Consider the following 20,487-nt stretch of genomic DNA (forward strand, 5'->3'; position numbering starts at 1 on the left):
CCACTGATAGTTAGCACAACTCACACAACCACCACTGTTAGCTAGCACAACTCACACAACCACCACTGTTAGCTAGTACAACTCACACAACCACCACTGTTAGTTAGTACAACTCACCTAACCATCACTGTTAGCTAGTACAACTCACACAACCACCACTGTTAGTTAGTACAACTCACACAACCACCACTGTTAGTTAGTACAACTCACACAACCACCACTGTTAGCTAGTACAACTCACACAACCACCACTGTTAGCTAGTACAACTCACACAACCACCACTGTTAGCTAGTACAACTCACACAACCACCACTGTTAGTTAGCACAACTCACACAACCACCACTGTTAGCTAGCACAACTCACACAACCACCACTGTTAGCTAGTACAACTCACACAACCACCACTGTTAGTTAGTACAACTCACCTAACCATCACTGTTAGTTAGCAAAACTCACACAACCACCACTGTTAGTTAGTACAACTCACCTAACCATCACTGTTAGTTAGCACAACTCACCTATCCATCACTGTTAGTTAGCACAACTCACACAACCACCACTGTTAGTTAGTAAACTCACACAACCACCACTGTTAGCTAGCACAACTCACACAACCACCACTGTTAGTTAGTACAACTCACACAACCACCACTGTTAGTTAGTACAACTCACCTAACCATCACTGTTAGCTAGTACAACTCACACAACCACCACTGTTAGTTAGTACAACTCACACAACCACCACTGTTAGCTAGTACAACTCACACAACCACCACTGTTAGTTAGCACAACTCACACAACCACCACTGTTAGCTAGCACAACTCACACAACCACCACTGTTAGCTAGTACAACTCACACAACCACCACTGTTAGTTAGTACAACTCACCTAACCATCACTGTTAGTTAGCACAACTCACACAACCACCACTGTTAGTTAGTACAACTCACCTAACCATCACTGTTAGTTAGCACAACTCACCTAACCACCACTGTTAGTTAGTACAACTCACACAACCACCACTGTTAGTTAGTACAACTCACACAACCACCACTGTTAGTTAGTACAACTCACACAACCATCACTGTTAGTTAGTACAACTCACACAACCACCACTGTTAGTTAGCACACCTCACACAACCACCACTGTTAGCTAGCACAACTCACACAACCACCACTGTTAGCTAGCACAACTCACACAACTACCACTGTTAGTTAGCACAACTCACACAACCACCACTGTTAGCTAGCACAACTCACACAACCACCACTGTTAGTTAGCACAACTCACACAACCACCACTGTTAGTTAGCACAACTCACACAACCACCACTGTTAGTTAGTACAACCACCACTGTTAGTTAGTACAACTAACACAACCACCACTGTTAGCTAGCACAACTCACACAACCACCACTGTTAGCTAGCACAACTCACACAACCACCACTGTTAGCTAGCACAACTCACACAACCACCACTGTTAGTTAGTACAACTCACCTAACCATCACTGTTAGCTAGTACAACTCACACAACCACCACTGTTAGTTAGTACAACTCACACAACCACCACTGTTAGTTAGTACAACTCACACAACCACCACTGTTAGCTAGTACAACTCACACAACCACCACTGTTAGCTAGTACAACTCACACAACCACCACTGTTAGCTAGTACAACTCACACAACCACCACTGTTAGTTAGCACAACTCACACAACCACCACTGTTAGCTAGCACAACTCACACAACCACCACTGTTAGCTAGTACAACTCACACAACCACCACTGTTAGTTAGTACAACTCACCTAACCATCACTGTTAGTTAGCAAAACTCACACAACCACCACTGTTAGTTAGTACAACTCACCTAACCATCACTGTTAGTTAGCACAACTCACCTAACCATCACTGTTAGTTAGCACAACTCACACAACCACCACTGTTAGTTAGTACAACTCACACAACCACCACTGTTAGTTAGCACAACTCACACAACCACCACTGTTAGTTAGCACAACTCACACAACCACCACTGTTAGTTAGTACAACTCACACAACCACCACTGTTAGCTAGCACAACTCACACAACCACCACTGTTAGTTAGTACAACTCACACAACCACCACTGTTAGTTAGTACAACTCACCTAACCATCACTGTTAGCTAGTACAACTCACACAACCACCACTGTTAGTTAGTACAACTCACACAACCACCACTGTTAGCTAGTACAACTCACACAACCACCACTGTTAGTTAGCACAACTCACACAACCACCACTGTTAGCTAGCACAACTCACACAACCACCACTGTTAGCTAGTACAACTCACACAACCACCACTGTTAGTTAGTACAACTCACCTAACCATCACTGTTAGTTAGCACAACTCACACAACCACCACTGTTAGTTAGTACAACTCACCTAACCATCACTGTTAGTTAGCACAACTCACCTAACCACCACTGTTAGTTAGTACAACTCACACAACCACCACTGTTAGTTAGTACAACTCACACAACCACCACTGTTAGTTAGTACAACTCACACAACCATCACTGTTAGTTAGTACAACTCACACAACCACCACTGTTAGTTAGCACACCTCACACAACCACCACTGTTAGCTAGCACAACTCACACAACCACCACTGTTAGCTAGCACAACTCACACAACTACCACTGTTAGTTAGCACAACTCACACAACCACCACTGTTAGCTAGCACAACTCACACAACCACCACTGTTAGTTAGCACAACTCACACAACCACCACTGTTAGTTAGCACAACTCACACAACCACCACTGTTAGTTAGGTACAACCACCACTGTTAGTTAGTACAACTCACACAACCACCACTGTTAGCTAGCACAACTCACACAACCACCACTGTTAGCTAGCACAACTCACACAACCACCACTGTTAGCTAGCACAACTAACACAACCACCACTGTTAGCTAGCACAACTCACACAACCACCACTGTTAGCTAGCACAACTCACACAACCACCACTGTTAGCTAGCACAACTCACACAACCACCACTGTTAGCTAGCACAACTCACACAACCACCACTGTTAGTTAGTACAACTCACACAACCACCACTGTTAGTTAGTACAACTCACCTAACCATCACTGTTAGTTAGCACAACTCACACAACCACCACTGTTAGTTAGTAAACTCACACAACCACCACTGTTAGCTAGCACAACTCACACAACCACCACTGTTAGTTAGTACAACTCACACAACCACCACTGTTAGTTAGTACAACTCACCTAACCATCACTGTTAGCTAGTACAACTCACACAACCACCACTGTTAGTTAGTACAACTCACACAACCACCACTGTTAGCTAGTACAACTCACACAACCACCACTGTTAGTTAGCACAACTCACACAACCACCACTGTTAGCTAGCACAACTCACACAACCACCACTGTTAGCTAGTACAACTCACACAACCACCACTGTTAGTTAGTACAACTCACACAACCACCACTGTTAGTTAGTACAACTCACACAACCACCACTGTTAGTTAGTACAACTCACACAACCATCACTGTTAGTTGGTACAACTCACACAACCACCACTGTTAGTTAGCACACCTCCACACAACCACCACTGTTAGCTAGCACAACTCACACAACCACCACTGTTAGCTAGCACAACTCACACAACTACCACTGTTAGTTAGCACAACTCACACAACCACCACTGTTAGCTAGCACAACTCACACAACCACCACTGTTAGTTAGCACAACTCACACAACCACCACTGTTAGTTAGCACAACTCACACAACCACCACTGTTAGTTAGTACAACCACCACTGTTAGTTAGTACAACTAACACAACCACCACTGTTAGCTAGCACAACTCACACAACCACCACTGTTAGCTAGCACAACTCACACAACCACCACTGTTAGCTAGCACAACTCACACAACCACCACTGTTAGTTAGTACAACTCACCTAACCATCACTGTTAGCTAGTACAACTCACACAACCACCACTGTTAGTTAGTACAACTCACACAACCACCACTGTTAGTTAGTACAACTCACACAACCACCACTGTTAGCTAGTACAACTCACACAACCACCACTGTTAGCTAGTACAACTCACACAACCACCACTGTTAGCTAGTACAACTCACACAACCACCACTGTTAGTTAGCACAACTCACACAACCACCACTGTTAGCTAGCACAACTCACACAACCACCACTGTTAGCTAGTACAACTCACACAACCACCACTGTTAGTTAGTACAACTCACCTAACCATCACTGTTAGTTAGCAAAACTCACACAACCACCACTGTTAGTTAGTACAACTCACCTAACCATCACTGTTAGTTAGCACAACTCACCTAACCATCACTGTTAGTTAGCACAACTCACACAACCACCACTGTTAGTTAGTACAACTCACACAACCACCACTGTTAGTTAGCACAACTCACACAACCACCACTGTTAGTTAGCACAACTCACACAACCACCACTGTTAGTTAGTACAACTCACACAACCACCACTGTTAGCTAGCACAACTCACACAACCACCACTGTTAGTTAGTACAACTCACACAACCACCACTGTTAGTTAGTACAACTCACCTAACCATCACTGTTAGCTAGTACAACTCACACAACCACCACTGTTAGTTAGTACAACTCACACAACCACCACTGTTAGCTAGAACAACTCACACAACCACCACTGTTAGTTAGCACAACTCACACAACCACCACTGTTAGCTAGCACAACTCACACAACCACCACTGTTAGCTAGTACAACTCACACAACCACCACTGTTAGTTAGTACAACTCACCTAACCATCACTGTTAGTTAGCACAACTCACACAACCACCACTGTTAGTTAGTACAACTCACCTAACCATCACTGTTAGTTAGCACAACTCACCTAACCACCACTGTTAGTTAGTACAACTCACACAACCACCACTGTTAGTTAGTACAACTCACACAACCACCACTGTTAGTTAGTACAACTCACACAACCATCACTGTTAGTTAGTACAACTCACACAACCACCACTGTTAGTTAGCACACCTCACACAACCACCACTGTTAGCTAGCACAACTCACACAACCACCACTGTTAGCTAGCACAACTCACACAACTACCACTGTTAGTTAGCACAACTCACACAACCACCACTGTTAGCTAGCACAACTCACACAACCACCACTGTTAGTTAGCACAACTCACACAACCACCACTGTTAGTTAGCACAACTCACACAACCACCACTGTTAGTTAGTACAACCACCACTGTTAGTTAGTACAACTCACACAACCACCACTGTTAGCTAGCACAACTCACACAACCACCACTGTTAGCTAGCACAACTCACACAACCACCACTGTTAGCTAGCACAACTCACACAACCACCACTGTTAGCTAGCACAACTCACACAACCACCACTGTTAGCTAGCACAACTCACACAACCACCACTGTTAGCTAGCACAACTCACACAACCACCACTGTTAGCTAGCACAACTCACACAACCACCACTGTTAGCTAGCACAACTCACACAACCACCACTGTTAGCTAGCACAACTCACACAACCACCACTGTTAGCTAGTACAACTCACACAACCACCACTGTTAGCTAGTACAACTCACACAACCACCACTGTTAGCTAGTACAACTCACACAACCACCACTGTTAGCTAGCACAACTCACACAACCACCACTGTTAGCTAGCACAACTCACACAACCACCACTGTTAGCTAGCACAACTCACACAACCACCACTGTTAGCTAGCACAACTCACACAACCACCACTGTTAGTTAGCACAACTCACACAACCACCACTGTTAGCTAGCACAACTCACACAACCACCACTGTTAGCTAGCACAACTCACACAACCACCACTGTTAGCTAGCACAACTCACACAACCACCACTGTTAGCTAGCACAACTCACACAACCACCACTGTTAGCTAGCACAACTCACACAACCACCACTGTTAGCTAGCACAACTCACACAACCACCAATGTTAGCTAGCACAACTCACACAACCACCACTGTTAGCTAGTACAACTCACACAACCACCACTGTTAGCTAGTACAACTCACACAACCACCACTGTTAGCTAGCACAACTCACACAACCACCACTGTTAGCTAGCACAACTCACACAACCAACACTGTTAGCTAGCACAACTCACACAACCACCACTGTTAGCTAGCACAACTCACACAACCACCACTGTTAGCTAGCACAACTCACACAACCACCACTGTTAGCTAGTACAACTCACACAACCACCACTGTTAGCTAGCACAACTCACACAACCACCACTGTTAGCTAGCACAACACACACAACCACCACTGTTAGCTAGCACAACTCACACAACCACCACTGTTAGCTAGCACAACTCACACAACCACCACTGTTAGCTAGCACAACTCACACAACCACCACTGTTAGCTAGCACAACTCACACAACCACCACTGTTAGCTAGCACAACTCACACAACCACCACTGTTAGCTAGCACAACTCACACAACCACCACTGTTAGCTAGCACAACTCACACAACCACCACTGTTAGCTAGCACAACTCACACAACCACCACTGTTAGCTAGCACAACTCACACAACCACCACTGTTAGCTAGTACAACTCACACAACCACCACTGTTAGCTAGCACAACTCACACAACCACCACTGTTAGCTAGTACAACTCACACAACCACCACTGTTAGCTAGCACAACTCACACAACCACCACTGTTAGCTAGCACAACTCACACAACCACCACTGTTAGCTAGCACAACTCACACAACCACCACTGTTAGCTAGCACAACTCACACAACCACCACTGTTAGCTAGCACAACTCACACAACCACCACTGTTAGCTAGCACAACTCACACAACCACCACTGTTAGCTAGCACAACTCACACAACCACCACTGTTAGCTAGCACAACTCACACAACCACCACTGTTAGCTAGTACAACTCACACAACCACCACTGTTAGCTAGCACAACTCACACAACCACCACTGTTAGCTAGCACAACACACACAACCACCACTGTTAGCTAGCACAACTCACACAACCACCACTGTTAGCTAGCACAACTCACACAACCACCACTGTTAGCTAGCACAACTCACACAACCACCACTGTTAGCTAGCACAACTCACACAACCACCACTGTTAGCTAGCACAACTCACACAACCACCACTGTTAGCTAGCACAACTCACACAACCACCACTGTTAGCTAGCACAACTCACACAACCACCACTGTTAGCTGGCACAACTCACACAACCACCACTGTTAGCTAGCACAACTCACACAACCACCACTGTTAGCTAGCACAACTCACACAACCACCACTGTTAGCTAGCACAACTCACACAACCACCACTGTTAGCTAGTACAACTCACACAACCACCACTGTTAGCTAGTACAACTCACACAACCACCACTGTTAGCTAGCACAACTCACACAACCACCACTGTTAGCTAGCACAACTCACACAACCACCACTGTTAGCTAGTACAACTCACACAACCACCACTGTTAGCTAGTACAACTCACACAACCACCACTGTTAGCTAGTACAACTCACACAACCACCACTGTTAGCTAGCACAACTCACACAACCACCACTGTTAGCTAGCACAACTCACACAACCACCACTGTTAGCTAGCACAACTCACACAACCACCACTGTTAGCTAGCACAACTCACACAACCACCACTGTTAGCTAGCACAACTCACAACAACCACCACTGTTAGCTAGCACAACCACCACTGTTAGCTAGTACAACTCACACAACCACCACTGTTAGCTAGTACAACTCACACAACCACCACTGTTAGCTAGTACAACTCACACAACCACCACTGTTAGCTAGCACAACTCACACAACCACCACTGTTAGCCAGCACAACTCACACAACCACCACTGTTAGCTAGCACAACTCACACAACCACCACTGTTAGCTAGCACAACTCACACAACCACCACTGTTAGCTAGCACAACGTACACATATTGGGCGACTCCTGGTAACATCACTCACCAGATCTAATGCTGAGCCTCCCCCTAGATACTCCATGATGATCCATAGCTTGGCCTCCTAAAACAGAGAGGAGAGACCCGTTACAGGTGTGTTAGTACAGGGGCTGGTTCCTCCAAATCTTTCTAAATAAGTGCTGGTGCCATGAGACGCTCGGTCTGGTGGGAGTCAGGAGTCTTTTATCCTGGTTTAATTTGGGATTAACTGGAGAGAAGTGGGAAGAGAGATTAAGATGCGGTTAAATCCCTTCCTACTAACATGATAATGGTCCTGAATATCAGCCTGTGGTCCAGATGTCTGCAGGGGAGAACCACTTTGCTTTTCACTTAGTTTAGTATCTAGGCCAGAAACGAGGACACTTAGCTGAAGTACGGTATGTTTAGAAAACAACCTGTAAAAGCCTTCAGTTTGCCCTCCAACAGGGAATTCACTCCAGAGACAGAGACATGGCCCAGTTTGCCCTCCGACAGGGGATTCACTCCAGAGACAGAGACATGGCCCAGTTTGCCCTCCAACAGGGGAACTCACTCCAGAGACAGCGACATGGCCCAGTTTGCCCTCCAACAGGGGAACTCACTCCAGAGACAGCGACATGGCCCAGTTTGCCCTCCAACAGGGAACTCACTCCAGAGACAGCGACATGGCCCAGTTTGCCCTCCAACAGGGAACTCACTCCAGAGACAGCGACATGGCCCAGTTTGCCCTCCAACAGGGAACTCACTCCAGAGACAGCGACATGGCCCAGTTTGCCCTCCAACGGGGGACTCACTCCAGAGACAGCGACATGGCCCAGTTTGCCCTCCAACGGGGAACTCACTCCAGAGACAGCGACATGGCCCAGTTTGCCCTCCAACAGGGAATTCACTCCAGAGACAGAGACATGGCCCAGTTTACCCTCCAACAGGGAATTCACTCCAGAGACAGAGACATGGCCCAGTTTGCCCTCCAACAGGGAATTCACTCCAGAGACAGAGACATGGCCCAGTTTGCCCTCCAACAGGGAACTCACTCCAGAGACAGCGACATGGCCCAGTTTGCCCTCCAACAGGGAACTCACTCCAGAGACAGCGACATGGCCCAGTTTGCCCTCCAACAGGGGACTCACTCCAGAGACAGCGACATGGCCCAGTTTGCCCTCCAACAGGGAACTCACTCCAGAGACAGCGACATGGCCCAGTTTGCCCTCCAACAGGGAACTCACTCCAGAGACAGCGACATGGCCCAGTTTGCCCTCCAACAGGGAACTCACTCCAGAGACAGAGACATGGCCCAGTTTGCCCTCCAACAGGGAACTCACTCCAGAGACAGAGACATGGCCCAGTTTGCCCTCCAACAGGGGACTCACTCCAGAGACAGAGACATGGCCCAGTTTGCCCTCCAACAGGGAACTCACTCCAGAGACAGCGACATGGCCCAGTTTGCCCTCCAACAGGGGATTCACTCCAGAGACAGAGACATGGCCCAGTTTGCCCTCCAACAGGGGATTTTTTTTTTTATTTATTTTTTTATTTTTTTTTATTTCACCTTTATTTAACCAGGTAAACCAGTTGAGAACAAGTTCTCATTTACAACTGCGACCTGGCCAAGATAAAGCATAGCAGTGCGATAAAAACAACAACACAGAGTTACATATGGGGTAAAACAAAACAAAATCAAAAAAATACAACAGAAATACAATTAATATACAGTGTGCAAATTTAGCAAGTTATGGAGGTAAGGCAATAAAATAGGCTATAGTGCAAAATAATTACAATTTAGTATTAACACTGGAATGATGTGCAAGAGATGATGTGCAAATAGAGATACTGGGGTACAGATGAGCAAAATAAATAACAATATAGGGATGAGGTAGTTGGGCGGGCTAATTTCAGATGGGCTGTGTACAGGTGCAGTGATCGGTAAGGTGCTCTGACAACTGATGCCTAAAGTTAGTGAGGGAGATAAGCGTCTCCAGCTTCAGAGATTTTTGCAGTTTGTTCCAGTCATTGGCAGCAGAGAACTGGAAGGAATTGCGGCCAAAGGAGGTGTTGGCTTTGGGGATGACCAGTGAGATATACCCGCTGGAGCGCAGACTACGGGTGGGTGTTGCTATGGTGACCAATGAGCTAAGATAAGGCGGGATTTGCCTAGCAGTGATTTATAGATGGCCTGGAGCCAGTGGGTTTGGCGACGAATATGTAGTGAGGACCAGCCAACAAGAGCGTACAGGTCACAGTGGTGGGTATTATATGGGGCTTTGGAGACAAAACGGATGGCACTGTGATAGACAACATCCAATTTGCTGAGTAGAGTGTTGGAGGCTATTTTGTAAATGACATCGCCGAAGTCAAGGATCGGTAGGATAGTCAGTTTTACAAGGGCATGTTTGGCAGCATGAGTGAAGGAGGCTTTGTTGCGAAATAGGAAACCGATTCTAGATTTAACTTTGGATTGGAGATTCTTAATGTGAGTCTGGAAGGGAGAGTTTACAGTCTAACCAGACACCTAGATATTTGTAGTTGTCCACGTACTCTAGGTCAGACCCGTCTAGAGTAGTGATTCTAGTCGGGTGGGCGGGTGCAAGCAGCGTTCGGTTGAAGAGCATGCATTTTGTTTTACTAGTGTTTAAGAGCAGTTGGAGGCTACTGAAGGAGTGTTGTATGGAATTGAAGCTCGTTTGGAGGTTTGTTAACACAGTGTCCAATGAAGGGCCAGATGTATACAAAATGGTGTCGTCTCGCGTAGAGGTGGATCTGAGAGTCACCAGCAGCAAGAGCGACGTCATTGATATACACAGAGAAAAGAGTTGGCCCAAGAATTGAACCCCTGTGGCACCCCCATAGAGACTGCCATAGGTCCAGACAACAGGCCCTCCGATTTGACACATTGAACTCTATCTGAGAAGTAGTTGGTGAACCAGGCGAGGCAGTCATTAGAGAAACCAAGGCTATTTAGTCTGCCAATAAGAATGCGGTGGTTGACAGAGTCGAAAGCCTTGGCCAGGTCAATGAAAACGGCTGCACAGTACTGTCTATTATCGATCGCGGTTATAATATCATTTAGGACCTTGAGCGTGGCTGAAGTGCACCCATGACCAGCTCGGAAACCGGATTGCATAGCAGAGAAGGTACGGTGGGATTCGAAATGGTTGGTGATCTGTTTGTTGACTTGGCTTTCAAAAACTTTTGAAAGGCAGGGCAGGATGGATATGGGTCTGTAACAGTTTGGATCTAGAGATTCACTCCAGAGACAGAGACATGGCCCAGTTTGCCCTCCAACAGGGAACTCACTCCAGAGACAGCGACATGGCCCAGTTTGCCCTCCAACAGGGAACTCACTCCAGAGACAGCGACATGGCCCAGTTTGCCCTCCAACAGGGAACTCACTCCAGAGACAGCGACATGGCCCAGTTTGCCCTCCAACAGGGAACTCACTCCAGAGACAGCGACATGGCCCAGTTTGCCCTCCAACAGGGAACTCACTCCAGAGACAGAGACATGGCCCAGTTTGCCCTCCAACGGGGGATTCACTCCAGAGACAGCGACATGGCCCAGTTTGCCCTCCAACAGGGAACTCACTCCAGAGACAGCGACATGGCCCAGTTTGCCCTCCAACAGGGAACTCACTCCAGAGACAGCGACATGGCCCAGTTTGCCCTCCAACAGGGAACTCACTCCAGAGACAGCGACATGGCCCAGTTTGCCCTCCAACAGGGAACTCACTCCAGAGACAGCGACATGGCCCAGTTTGCCCTCCAACAGGGGATTCACTCCAGAGACAGCGACATGGCCCAGTTTGCCCTCCAACAGGGGATTCACTCCAGAGACAGCGACATGGCCCAGTTTGCCCTCCGACAGGGAACTCACTCCAGAGACAGCGACATGGCCCAGTTTGCCCTCCAACAGGGAATTCACTCCAGAGACAGAGACATGGCCCAGTTTGCCCTCCAACAGGGAACTCACTCCAGAGACAGCGACATGGCCCAGTTTGCCCTCCAACAGGGAACTCACTCCAGAGACAGCGACATGGCCCAGTTTGCCCTCCAACAGGGAACTCACTCCAGAGACAGCGACATGGCCCAGTTTGCCCTCCAACAGGGAACTCACTCCAGAGACAGCGACATGGCCCAGTTTGCCCTCCAACAGGGAACTCACTCCAGAGACAGAGACATGGAGGTCATCTGTTCAGAACTGTACATGGTACGGACTGACAGACTGGATCAATAGTGTTGTGTTGCAGGGGACAGTGGTACAGCAGGGGGGTATTATGGGATAGTGGTGCTCACTTTGAGATAGGAGACGTAGTACTTGGTGATGAAGGGGCTGTCCCACTGACTCAGCACGGTGATCTCCTGATCTATAAGGCTGACCCTTAACCCTATAACCTACCTTCAGGTATGATCCATAGTACTTGGTGATGAAGGGGCTGTCCCACTGACTCAGCACGCTGATCTCCTGATCTATAAGGCTGACCCTTAACCCTATAACCTACCTTCAGGTATGATCCATAGTACTTGGTGATGAAGGGGCTGTCCCACTGACTCAGCACGCTGATCTCCTGATCTATAAGGCTGACCCTTAACCCTATAACCTACCTTCAGGTATGATCCATAGTACTTGGTGATGAAGGGGCTGTCACACTGACTCAGCACAGTGATCTCCTGACCCTTAACCCTATAACCTACCTTCAGGTATGATCCATAGTACTTGGTGATGAAGGGGCTGTCACACTGACTCAGCACAGTGATCTCCTGATCTATAAGGCTGACCCTTAACCCTATAACCTACCTTCAGGTATGATCCATAGTACTTGGTGATGAAGGGGCTGTCACACTGACTCAGCACGCTGATCTCCTGATCTATAAGGCTGACCCTTAACCCTATAACCTACCTTCAGGTATGATCCATAGTACTTGGTGATGAAGGGGCTGTCACACTGACTCAGCACAGTGATCTCCTGATCTATAAGGCTGACCCTTAACCCTATAACCTACCTTCAGGTATGATCCATAGTACTTGGTGATGAAGGGGCTGTCACACTGACTCAGCACGCTGATCTCCTGATCTATAAGGCTGACCCTTAACCCTATAACCTACCTTCAGGTATGATCCATAGTACTTGGTGATGAAGGGGCTGTCACACTGACTCAGCACAGTGATCTCCTGATCTATAAGGCTGACCCTTAACCCTATAACCTACCTTCAGGTATGATCCATAGTACTTGGTGATGAAGGGGCTGTCACACTGACTCAGCACGCTGATCTCCTGATCTATAAGGCTGACCCTTAACCCTATAACCTACCTTCAGGTATGATCCATAGTACTTGGTGATGAAGGGGCTGTCACACTGACTCAGCACGCTGATCTCCTGATCTATAAGGCTGACCCTTAACCCTATAACCTACCTTCAGGTATGATCCATAGTACTTGGTGATGAAGGGGCTGTCACACTGACTCAGCACGCTGATCTCCTGATCTATAAGGCTGACCCTTAACCCTATAACCTACCTTCAGGTATGATCCATAGTACTTGGTGATGAAGGGGCTGTCACACTGACTCAGCACGCTGATCTCCTGATCTATAAGGCTGACCCTTAACCCTATAACCTACCTTCAGGTATGATCCATAGTACTTGGTGATGAAGGGGCTGTCACACTGACTCAGCACAGTGATCTCCTGATCTATAAGGCTGACCCCTTAACCCTATAACCTACCTTCAGGTATGATCCATAGTACTTGGTGATGAAGGGGCTGTCCCACTGACTCAGCACGCTGATCTCCTGATCTATAAGGCTGACCCTTAACCCTATAACCTACCTTCAGGTATGATCCATAGTACTTGGTGATGAAGGGGCTGTCACACTGACTCAGCACGCTGATCTCCTGATCTATAAGGCTGACCCTTAACCCTATAACCTACCTTCAGGTATGATCCATAGTACTTGGTGATGAAGGGGCTGTCACACTGACTCAGCACAGTGATCTCCTGATCTATAAGGCTGACCCTTAACCCTATAACCTACCTTCAGGTATGATCCATAGTACTTGGTGATGAAGGGGCTGTCACACTGACTCAGCACGCTGATCTCCTGATCTATAAGGCTGACCCTTAACCCTATAACCTACCTTCAGGTATGATCCATAGTACTTGGTGATGAAGGGGCTGTCCCACTGACTCAGCACAGTGATCTCCTGATCTATAAGGCTGACCCTTAACCCTATAACCTACCTTCAGGTATGATCCATAGTACTTGGTGATGAAGGGGCTGTCCCACTGACTCAGCACGCTGATCTCCTGATCTATAAGGCTGACCCTTAACCCTATAACCTACCTTCAGGTATGATCCATAGTACTTGGTGATGAAGGGGCTGTCACACTGACTCAGCACGCTGATCTCCTGATCTATAAGGCTGACCCTTAACCCTATAACCTACCTTCAGGTATGATCCATAGTACTTGGTGATGAAGGGGCTGTCCCACTGACTCAGCACAGTGATCTCCTGATCTATAAGGCTGACCCTTAACCCTATAACCACCTTCAGGTATGATCCATAGTACTTGGTGATGAAGGGGCTGTCACACTGACTCAGCACGCTGATCTCCTGATCTATAAGGCTGACCCTTAACCCTATAACCTACCTTCAGGTATGATCCATAGTACTTGGTGATGAAGGGGCTGTCCCACTGACTCAGCACAGTGATCTCCTGATCTATAAGGCTGACCCTTAACCCTATAACCTACCTTCAGGTATGATCCATAGTACTTGGTGATGAAGGGGCTGTCCCACTGACTCAGCACGCTGATCTCCTGATCTATAAGGCTGACCCTTAACCCTATAACCTACCTTCAGGTATGATCCATAGTACTTGGTGATGAAGGGGCTGTCACACTGACTCAGCACGGTGATCTCCTGCTGGATGTCCTCTATCTCGTCCTCAGCCTCCTCCAGGTCAATGATCTTAATGGCCACCACCTTCTGAGTCCTGTTGTCTATTCCTTTAAACACCTCACCAAAGGAGCCTTTACCTATCCTCTCCAACTTAGTGAACAGCTCCTCTGGGTCCGCTTTCAGGTTCTACAGGAGGAGAAGGGAGAGAGGAGAGAGGGAGGGGGAGGAGGGGGGCGAGGGAGGGCGAGAGGAGGGGGAGGAGGGAGGGAGGGAGGGAGGGGACGAGAGGGCGAGGAAGGTGGGAGGGTGAGAGGGGGCGAGAGGGAGGGAGAGAGGGCGAGAGGGAGAAGGGAGGGAAAGAGGGGGGGGAAAGAGAGGGGGGAAAGAGGGAGAGAGAGAGAGGGGGGGAGGAGGGAGGAGGGAGAGAGAGAGGGGGAGAAGGGAGGGAGGGAGAGAGGGGAGAAGGGAGGGAGAGGGAGAGAGAGAGGGGGGTGGAGGGAGAGATAGAGGGGAGGAGGGAGAGAGAGGGGAGGAGGGAGAGAGAGGGGGGAGGAGGGAGAGAGAGGGGGAGGAGTGAGAGAGAGAGGGGGGAGGAGGGAGAGAGAGGGGGAGGAGGGAGAGAGGGGGAGGAGGGAGAGAGAGGGGAGGAGGGAGAGAGAGGGGAGGAGGGAGAGAGAGGGGGAGGGAGGGAGAGAGGGGGAGGAGGGAGAGAGAGGGGGAGGAGGGAGAGAGAGGGGGGGGAGGAGGGAGAGAGGGAGAGAGAGAGGGGGGAGGAGGGAGAGAGGGAGAGAGAGAGGGGGGAGGAGGGAGAGAGGGAGAGAGAGAGGGGGGAGGAGGGAGAGAGAGGGGGGAGGAGGGAGAGAGAGCAGCAATGCTTAGAAGATGATTACATGACATGTGATAAGAGTTAAGCAATATCAGCCAGCATTAGTTTGTCAACAACGCGTGTTGCAACACTGCAGCAATGATGAAGCCAAAAAGTCCTCTTTATGTCTAACAGAATATTGAATAAAGGAGTTATATTCTATTCTGTTTCCCTGACATAACCTAGGGCTAGGATATCACTCAGCTCTGAACCTAACCCTACAGTACTATTCCCTGGTCTTGACCTGTGACCCTAACCCTACAGTACTCTTCCCTGGTCCTGACCTGTGACCCTAACCCTACAGTACTCTTCCCTGGTCCTGACCTGTGACCCTAACCCTACAGTACTATTCCCTGGTCCTGACCTGTGACCCTAACCCTACAGTACTCTTCCCTGGTCCTGACCTGTGACCCTAACCCTACAGTACTCTTCCCTGGTCCTGACCTGTGACCCTAACCCTGATCTGTGACCCCAACCCTACAGTACTCTTCCCTGGTCCTGACCTGTGACCCTAACCCTACTGTACTCTTCCCTGGTCCTGACCTGTGACCCTAACCCCACAGTACTCTTCCCTGGTCCTGACCTGTGACCCTAACCCTGACCTTGACCCAACCCTACAGTACTCTTCCCTGGTCCTGACCTGTGACCCTAAGCCTACAGTACTCTTCCCTGGTCCTGACCTGTGACCCTAACCCTACAGTACTCTTCCCTGGTCCTGACCTGTGACCCTAACCCTACAGTACTCTTCCCTGGTCCTGACCTGTGACCCTAACCCTGATCTGTGACCCTAACCCTACAGTACTCTTCCCTGGTCCTGACCTCGTGACCCTAACCCTACAGTACTATTCCCTGGTCCTGACCTGTGACCCTAACCCTACAGTACTCTTCCCTGGTCCTGACCTGTGACCCTAACCCTACAGTACTCTTCCCTGGTCCTGACCTGTGACCCTAACCCTGACCTGTGACCCTAACCCTACAGTACTCTTTCCTGGCCCTGGCTTTATCTCAGTCTTGTTTCAAGGTCCTTTCATATACCTTGCTGTATAATGACAAGACTTCAAGTCTTCTATAGCTGCAGCTTTATCAGAGGAGAAACAACAGTGAAACACTCAGGGAGCCCTAACCCTAACTCCCAAGGGGTTCTCCAGAAGGAAACTCCAGAGTAGAGCAGTCCCAGCCTCCCAACCAGGCCCAAACACAGAACCAGCCTCCCTGTGTGAACTCTCCCAGCCAGAGATATCATGGTGTATAAACCCAAACACAGAACCAGGCTCCCTGTGTGAACTCTCCCAGCCAGAGATATCATGGTGTATTAACCCAGCCAGAGATATCATGGTGTATTAACCCAAACACAGAACCAGCCTCCCTGTGTGAACTCTCCCAGCCAGAGATATCATGGTGTATTAACCCAAACACAGAACCAGGCTCCCTGTGTGAACTCTCCCAGCCAGAGATATCATGGTGTATTAACCCAAACACAGAACCAGGCTCCCTGTGTGAACTCTCCCAGCCAGAGATATCATGGTGTATTAACCCAGCCAGAGATATCATGGTGTATAAACCCAAACACAGAACCAGCCTCCCTGTGTGAACTCTCCCAGCCAGAGATATCATGGTGTATTAACCCAAACACAGAACCAGGCTCCCTGTGTGAACTCTCCCAGCCACAGATATCATGGTGTATAAACCCAGCCAGAGATATCATGGTGTATAAACCCAAACACAGAACCAGCCTCCCTGTGTGAACTCTCCCAGCCAGAGATATCATGGTGTATTAACCCAGCCAGAGATATCATGGTGTATTAACCCAAACACAGAACCAGGCTCCCTGTGTGAACTCTCCCAGCCAGAGATATCATGGTGTATTAACCCAAACACAGAACCAGGCTCCCTGTGTGAACTCTCCCAGCCAGAGATATCATGGTGTATAAACCCAAACACAGAACCAGGCTCCTGTGTGAACTCTCCCAGCCAGAGATATCATGGTGTATAAACCCAAACACAGAACCAGGCTCCCTGTGAACTCTCCCAGCCAGAGATATCATGGTGTATTAACCCAAACACAGAACCAGGCTCCCTGTGTGAACTCTCCCAGCCAGAGATATCATGGTGTATTAACCCAAACACAGAACCAGGCTCCCTGTGTGAACTCTCCCAGCCAGAGATATCATGGTGTATAAACCCAAACACAGAACCAGGCTCCCGTGTGAACTCTCCCAGCCAGAGATATCATGGTGTATAAACCCCAAACACAGAACCAGGCTCCCTGTGTGAACCTCCCAGCAGAGATATCATGGTGTACCAAAACAGAACCAGCCTCCCTGTGGAACTCCCAGCCAGAGATATCATGGTGTATTAACCCAGCCAGAGATATCATGGTGTATAAACCCAAACACAGAACCAGCCTCCCTGTGTGAACTCTCCCAGCCAGAGATATCATGGTGTATTAACCCAAACACAGAACCAGGCTCCCTGTGTGAACTCTCCCAGCCACAGATATCATGGTGTATAAACCCAAACACAGAATCAGGCTCCCTGTGTGAACTCTCCCAGCCAGAGATATCATGGTGTATTAACCCAAACACAGAACCAGCCTCCCTGTGTGAACTCTCCCAGCCAGAGATATCATGGTGTATAAACCCAAACACAGAACCAGGCTCCCTGTGTGAACTCTCCCAGCCAGAGATATCATGGTGTATAAACCCAAACACAGAACCAGCCTCCCTGTGTGAACTCTCCCAGCCACAGATATCATGGTGTATAAACCCAAACACAGAACCAGGCTCCCTGTGTGAACTCTCCCAGCCACAGATATCAAGGTGTATAAACCCAAACACAGAACCAGGCTCCCTGTGTGAACTCTCCCAGCCAGAGATATCATGGTGTATTAACCCAGCCAGAGATATCATGGTGTATAAACCCAAACACAGAACCAGCCTCCCTGTGTGAACTCTCCCAGCCAGAGATATCATGGTGTATTAACCCAAACACAGAACCAGGCTCCCTGTGTGAACTCTCCCAGCCAGAGATATCATGGTGTATAAACCCAAACACAGAACCAGGCTCCCTGTGTGAACTCTCCCAGCCAGAGATATCATGGTGTATTAACCCAGCCAGAGATATCATGGTGTATAAACCCAAACACAGAACCAGCCTCCCTGTGTGAACTCTCCCAGCCACAGATATCATGGTGTATAAACCCAGCCAGAGATATCATGGTGTATAAACCCAAACACAGAACCAGGCTCCCTGTGTGAACTCTCCCAGCCACAGATATCATGGTGTATAAACCCAGCCAGAGATATCATGGTGTATAAACCCAAACACAGAACCAGCCTCCCTGTGTGAACTCTCCCAGCCACAGATATCATGGTGTATAAAACCAGCTAGAAATGTCACAAAAACACATTTACTGGAAGAACTGTGCAGATACAAAGTTTGGTAACAGAATTATACTAAAATCTCCCTCAGTTTTTATGCGATCACGTTTTCCAAAACCTCTTAAACATCTGCTCCGAAATTCGGAGTCCGGAGTCCGGAGTCCGAATTAAGATTCAAAGATGTCTGCAGAAAGAATGGGGTATCAACTATATGACATGACACCTTGAGTTTGAAAAATACAAAATGTTTGGTTAAGCATATTGAACTATAGTAGGATTTACATCCGGTAACGGAATTACGGTAACGGAATTACATCATGGGTCCCTGATCTGTACTTTACAGAAATGCATAATTCTGGATATGAATATCATTCTCTTCCTGGTTATGTAACCTAAATAGGTACACAAAAGGTAGAAATATGCAAATGTTCTTATTTTGGCTACTATTCTAATGAGCGCCGCCCCCAAATAAGACCACATGGTTGGTCCGGGCCAGACCGAATCTGAACCAATCATACATGTCTATGTTTCAGAAGTTTGGACATCACAGTACAGTAGTAATCAGTACAGTAGAAATGATTACAGTACAGTAGAAATGAGTACAGTAGTAATCAGTACAGTAGTAATCAGTACAGTAGTAATCAGTACAGTAGAGTACAGTAGAAAGGATTACTGTACAGTAGAAATGAGTACAGTAGTAATCAGTACAGTAGTAATCAGTACAGTAGTAATCAGTACAGTAGAGTACAGTAGAAAGGATTACTGTACAGTAGAAATGAGTACAGTAGAAATCAGTACAGTAGAGTACAGTAGAAAGGATTACTGTACAGTAGAAATGAGTACAGTAGTAATCAGTACAGTAGAAAGGATTACTGTACAGTAGAAATGAGTACAGTAGTAATCAGTACAGTAGTAATCAGTACAGAAGAGTTCAGTAGTAATCAGTACAGTACAGTAGAAAGGATTACTGTACAGTAGAGATGAGTTCAGTAGTAATCAGTACAGTAGTAATCAGTACAGTAGAAAGGATTACTGTACAGTAGTAATCAGTACAGTAGAGTACAGTAGAAAGGATTACTGTACAGTAGTAATCAGTACAGTAGAGTACAGTAGAAAGGATTACTGTACAGTAGTAATCAGTACAGTAGAGTACAGTAGAAAGGATTACTGTACAGTAGTAATCAGTACAGTAGAGTACAGTAGAAAGGATTACTGTACAGTAGTAATGAGTACAGTAGT

General features: G+C 47.6%; 1 protein-coding gene across 3 annotated transcripts in view; it reads right to left on the reverse strand.

Annotated features, from left to right (window-relative positions):
• The window catches only part of LOC121560402 (serine/threonine-protein kinase 24-like), a 61,604-nt gene that overhangs the window by 40,195 nt on the left and 922 nt on the right, over positions 1-20,487 (reverse strand). The window contains exons 2-3 of one of the 3 annotated variants that reach the window (XM_045215188.1): positions 14,959-15,189; positions 8,136-8,192 (exon numbers count right to left, since the gene is read on the reverse strand). In XM_045215188.1, coding sequence (XP_045071123.1) covers positions 8,136-8,192; positions 14,959-15,189 — 288 coding nt within the window. Of the gene's footprint in view, positions 1-8,135; positions 8,193-12,499; positions 12,574-12,705; positions 12,769-14,958; positions 15,190-20,487 lie in introns of those variants that run through there. The other 2 variants (XM_045215190.1, XM_045215189.1) reach the window with 2 other exon arrangements.

The sequence above is a fragment of the Coregonus clupeaformis genome, unplaced genomic scaffold, assembly GCF_020615455.1.
Source record: "Coregonus clupeaformis isolate EN_2021a unplaced genomic scaffold, ASM2061545v1 scaf0388, whole genome shotgun sequence".
Taxonomy (NCBI): Eukaryota; Metazoa; Chordata; class Actinopteri; order Salmoniformes; family Salmonidae; genus Coregonus; species Coregonus clupeaformis.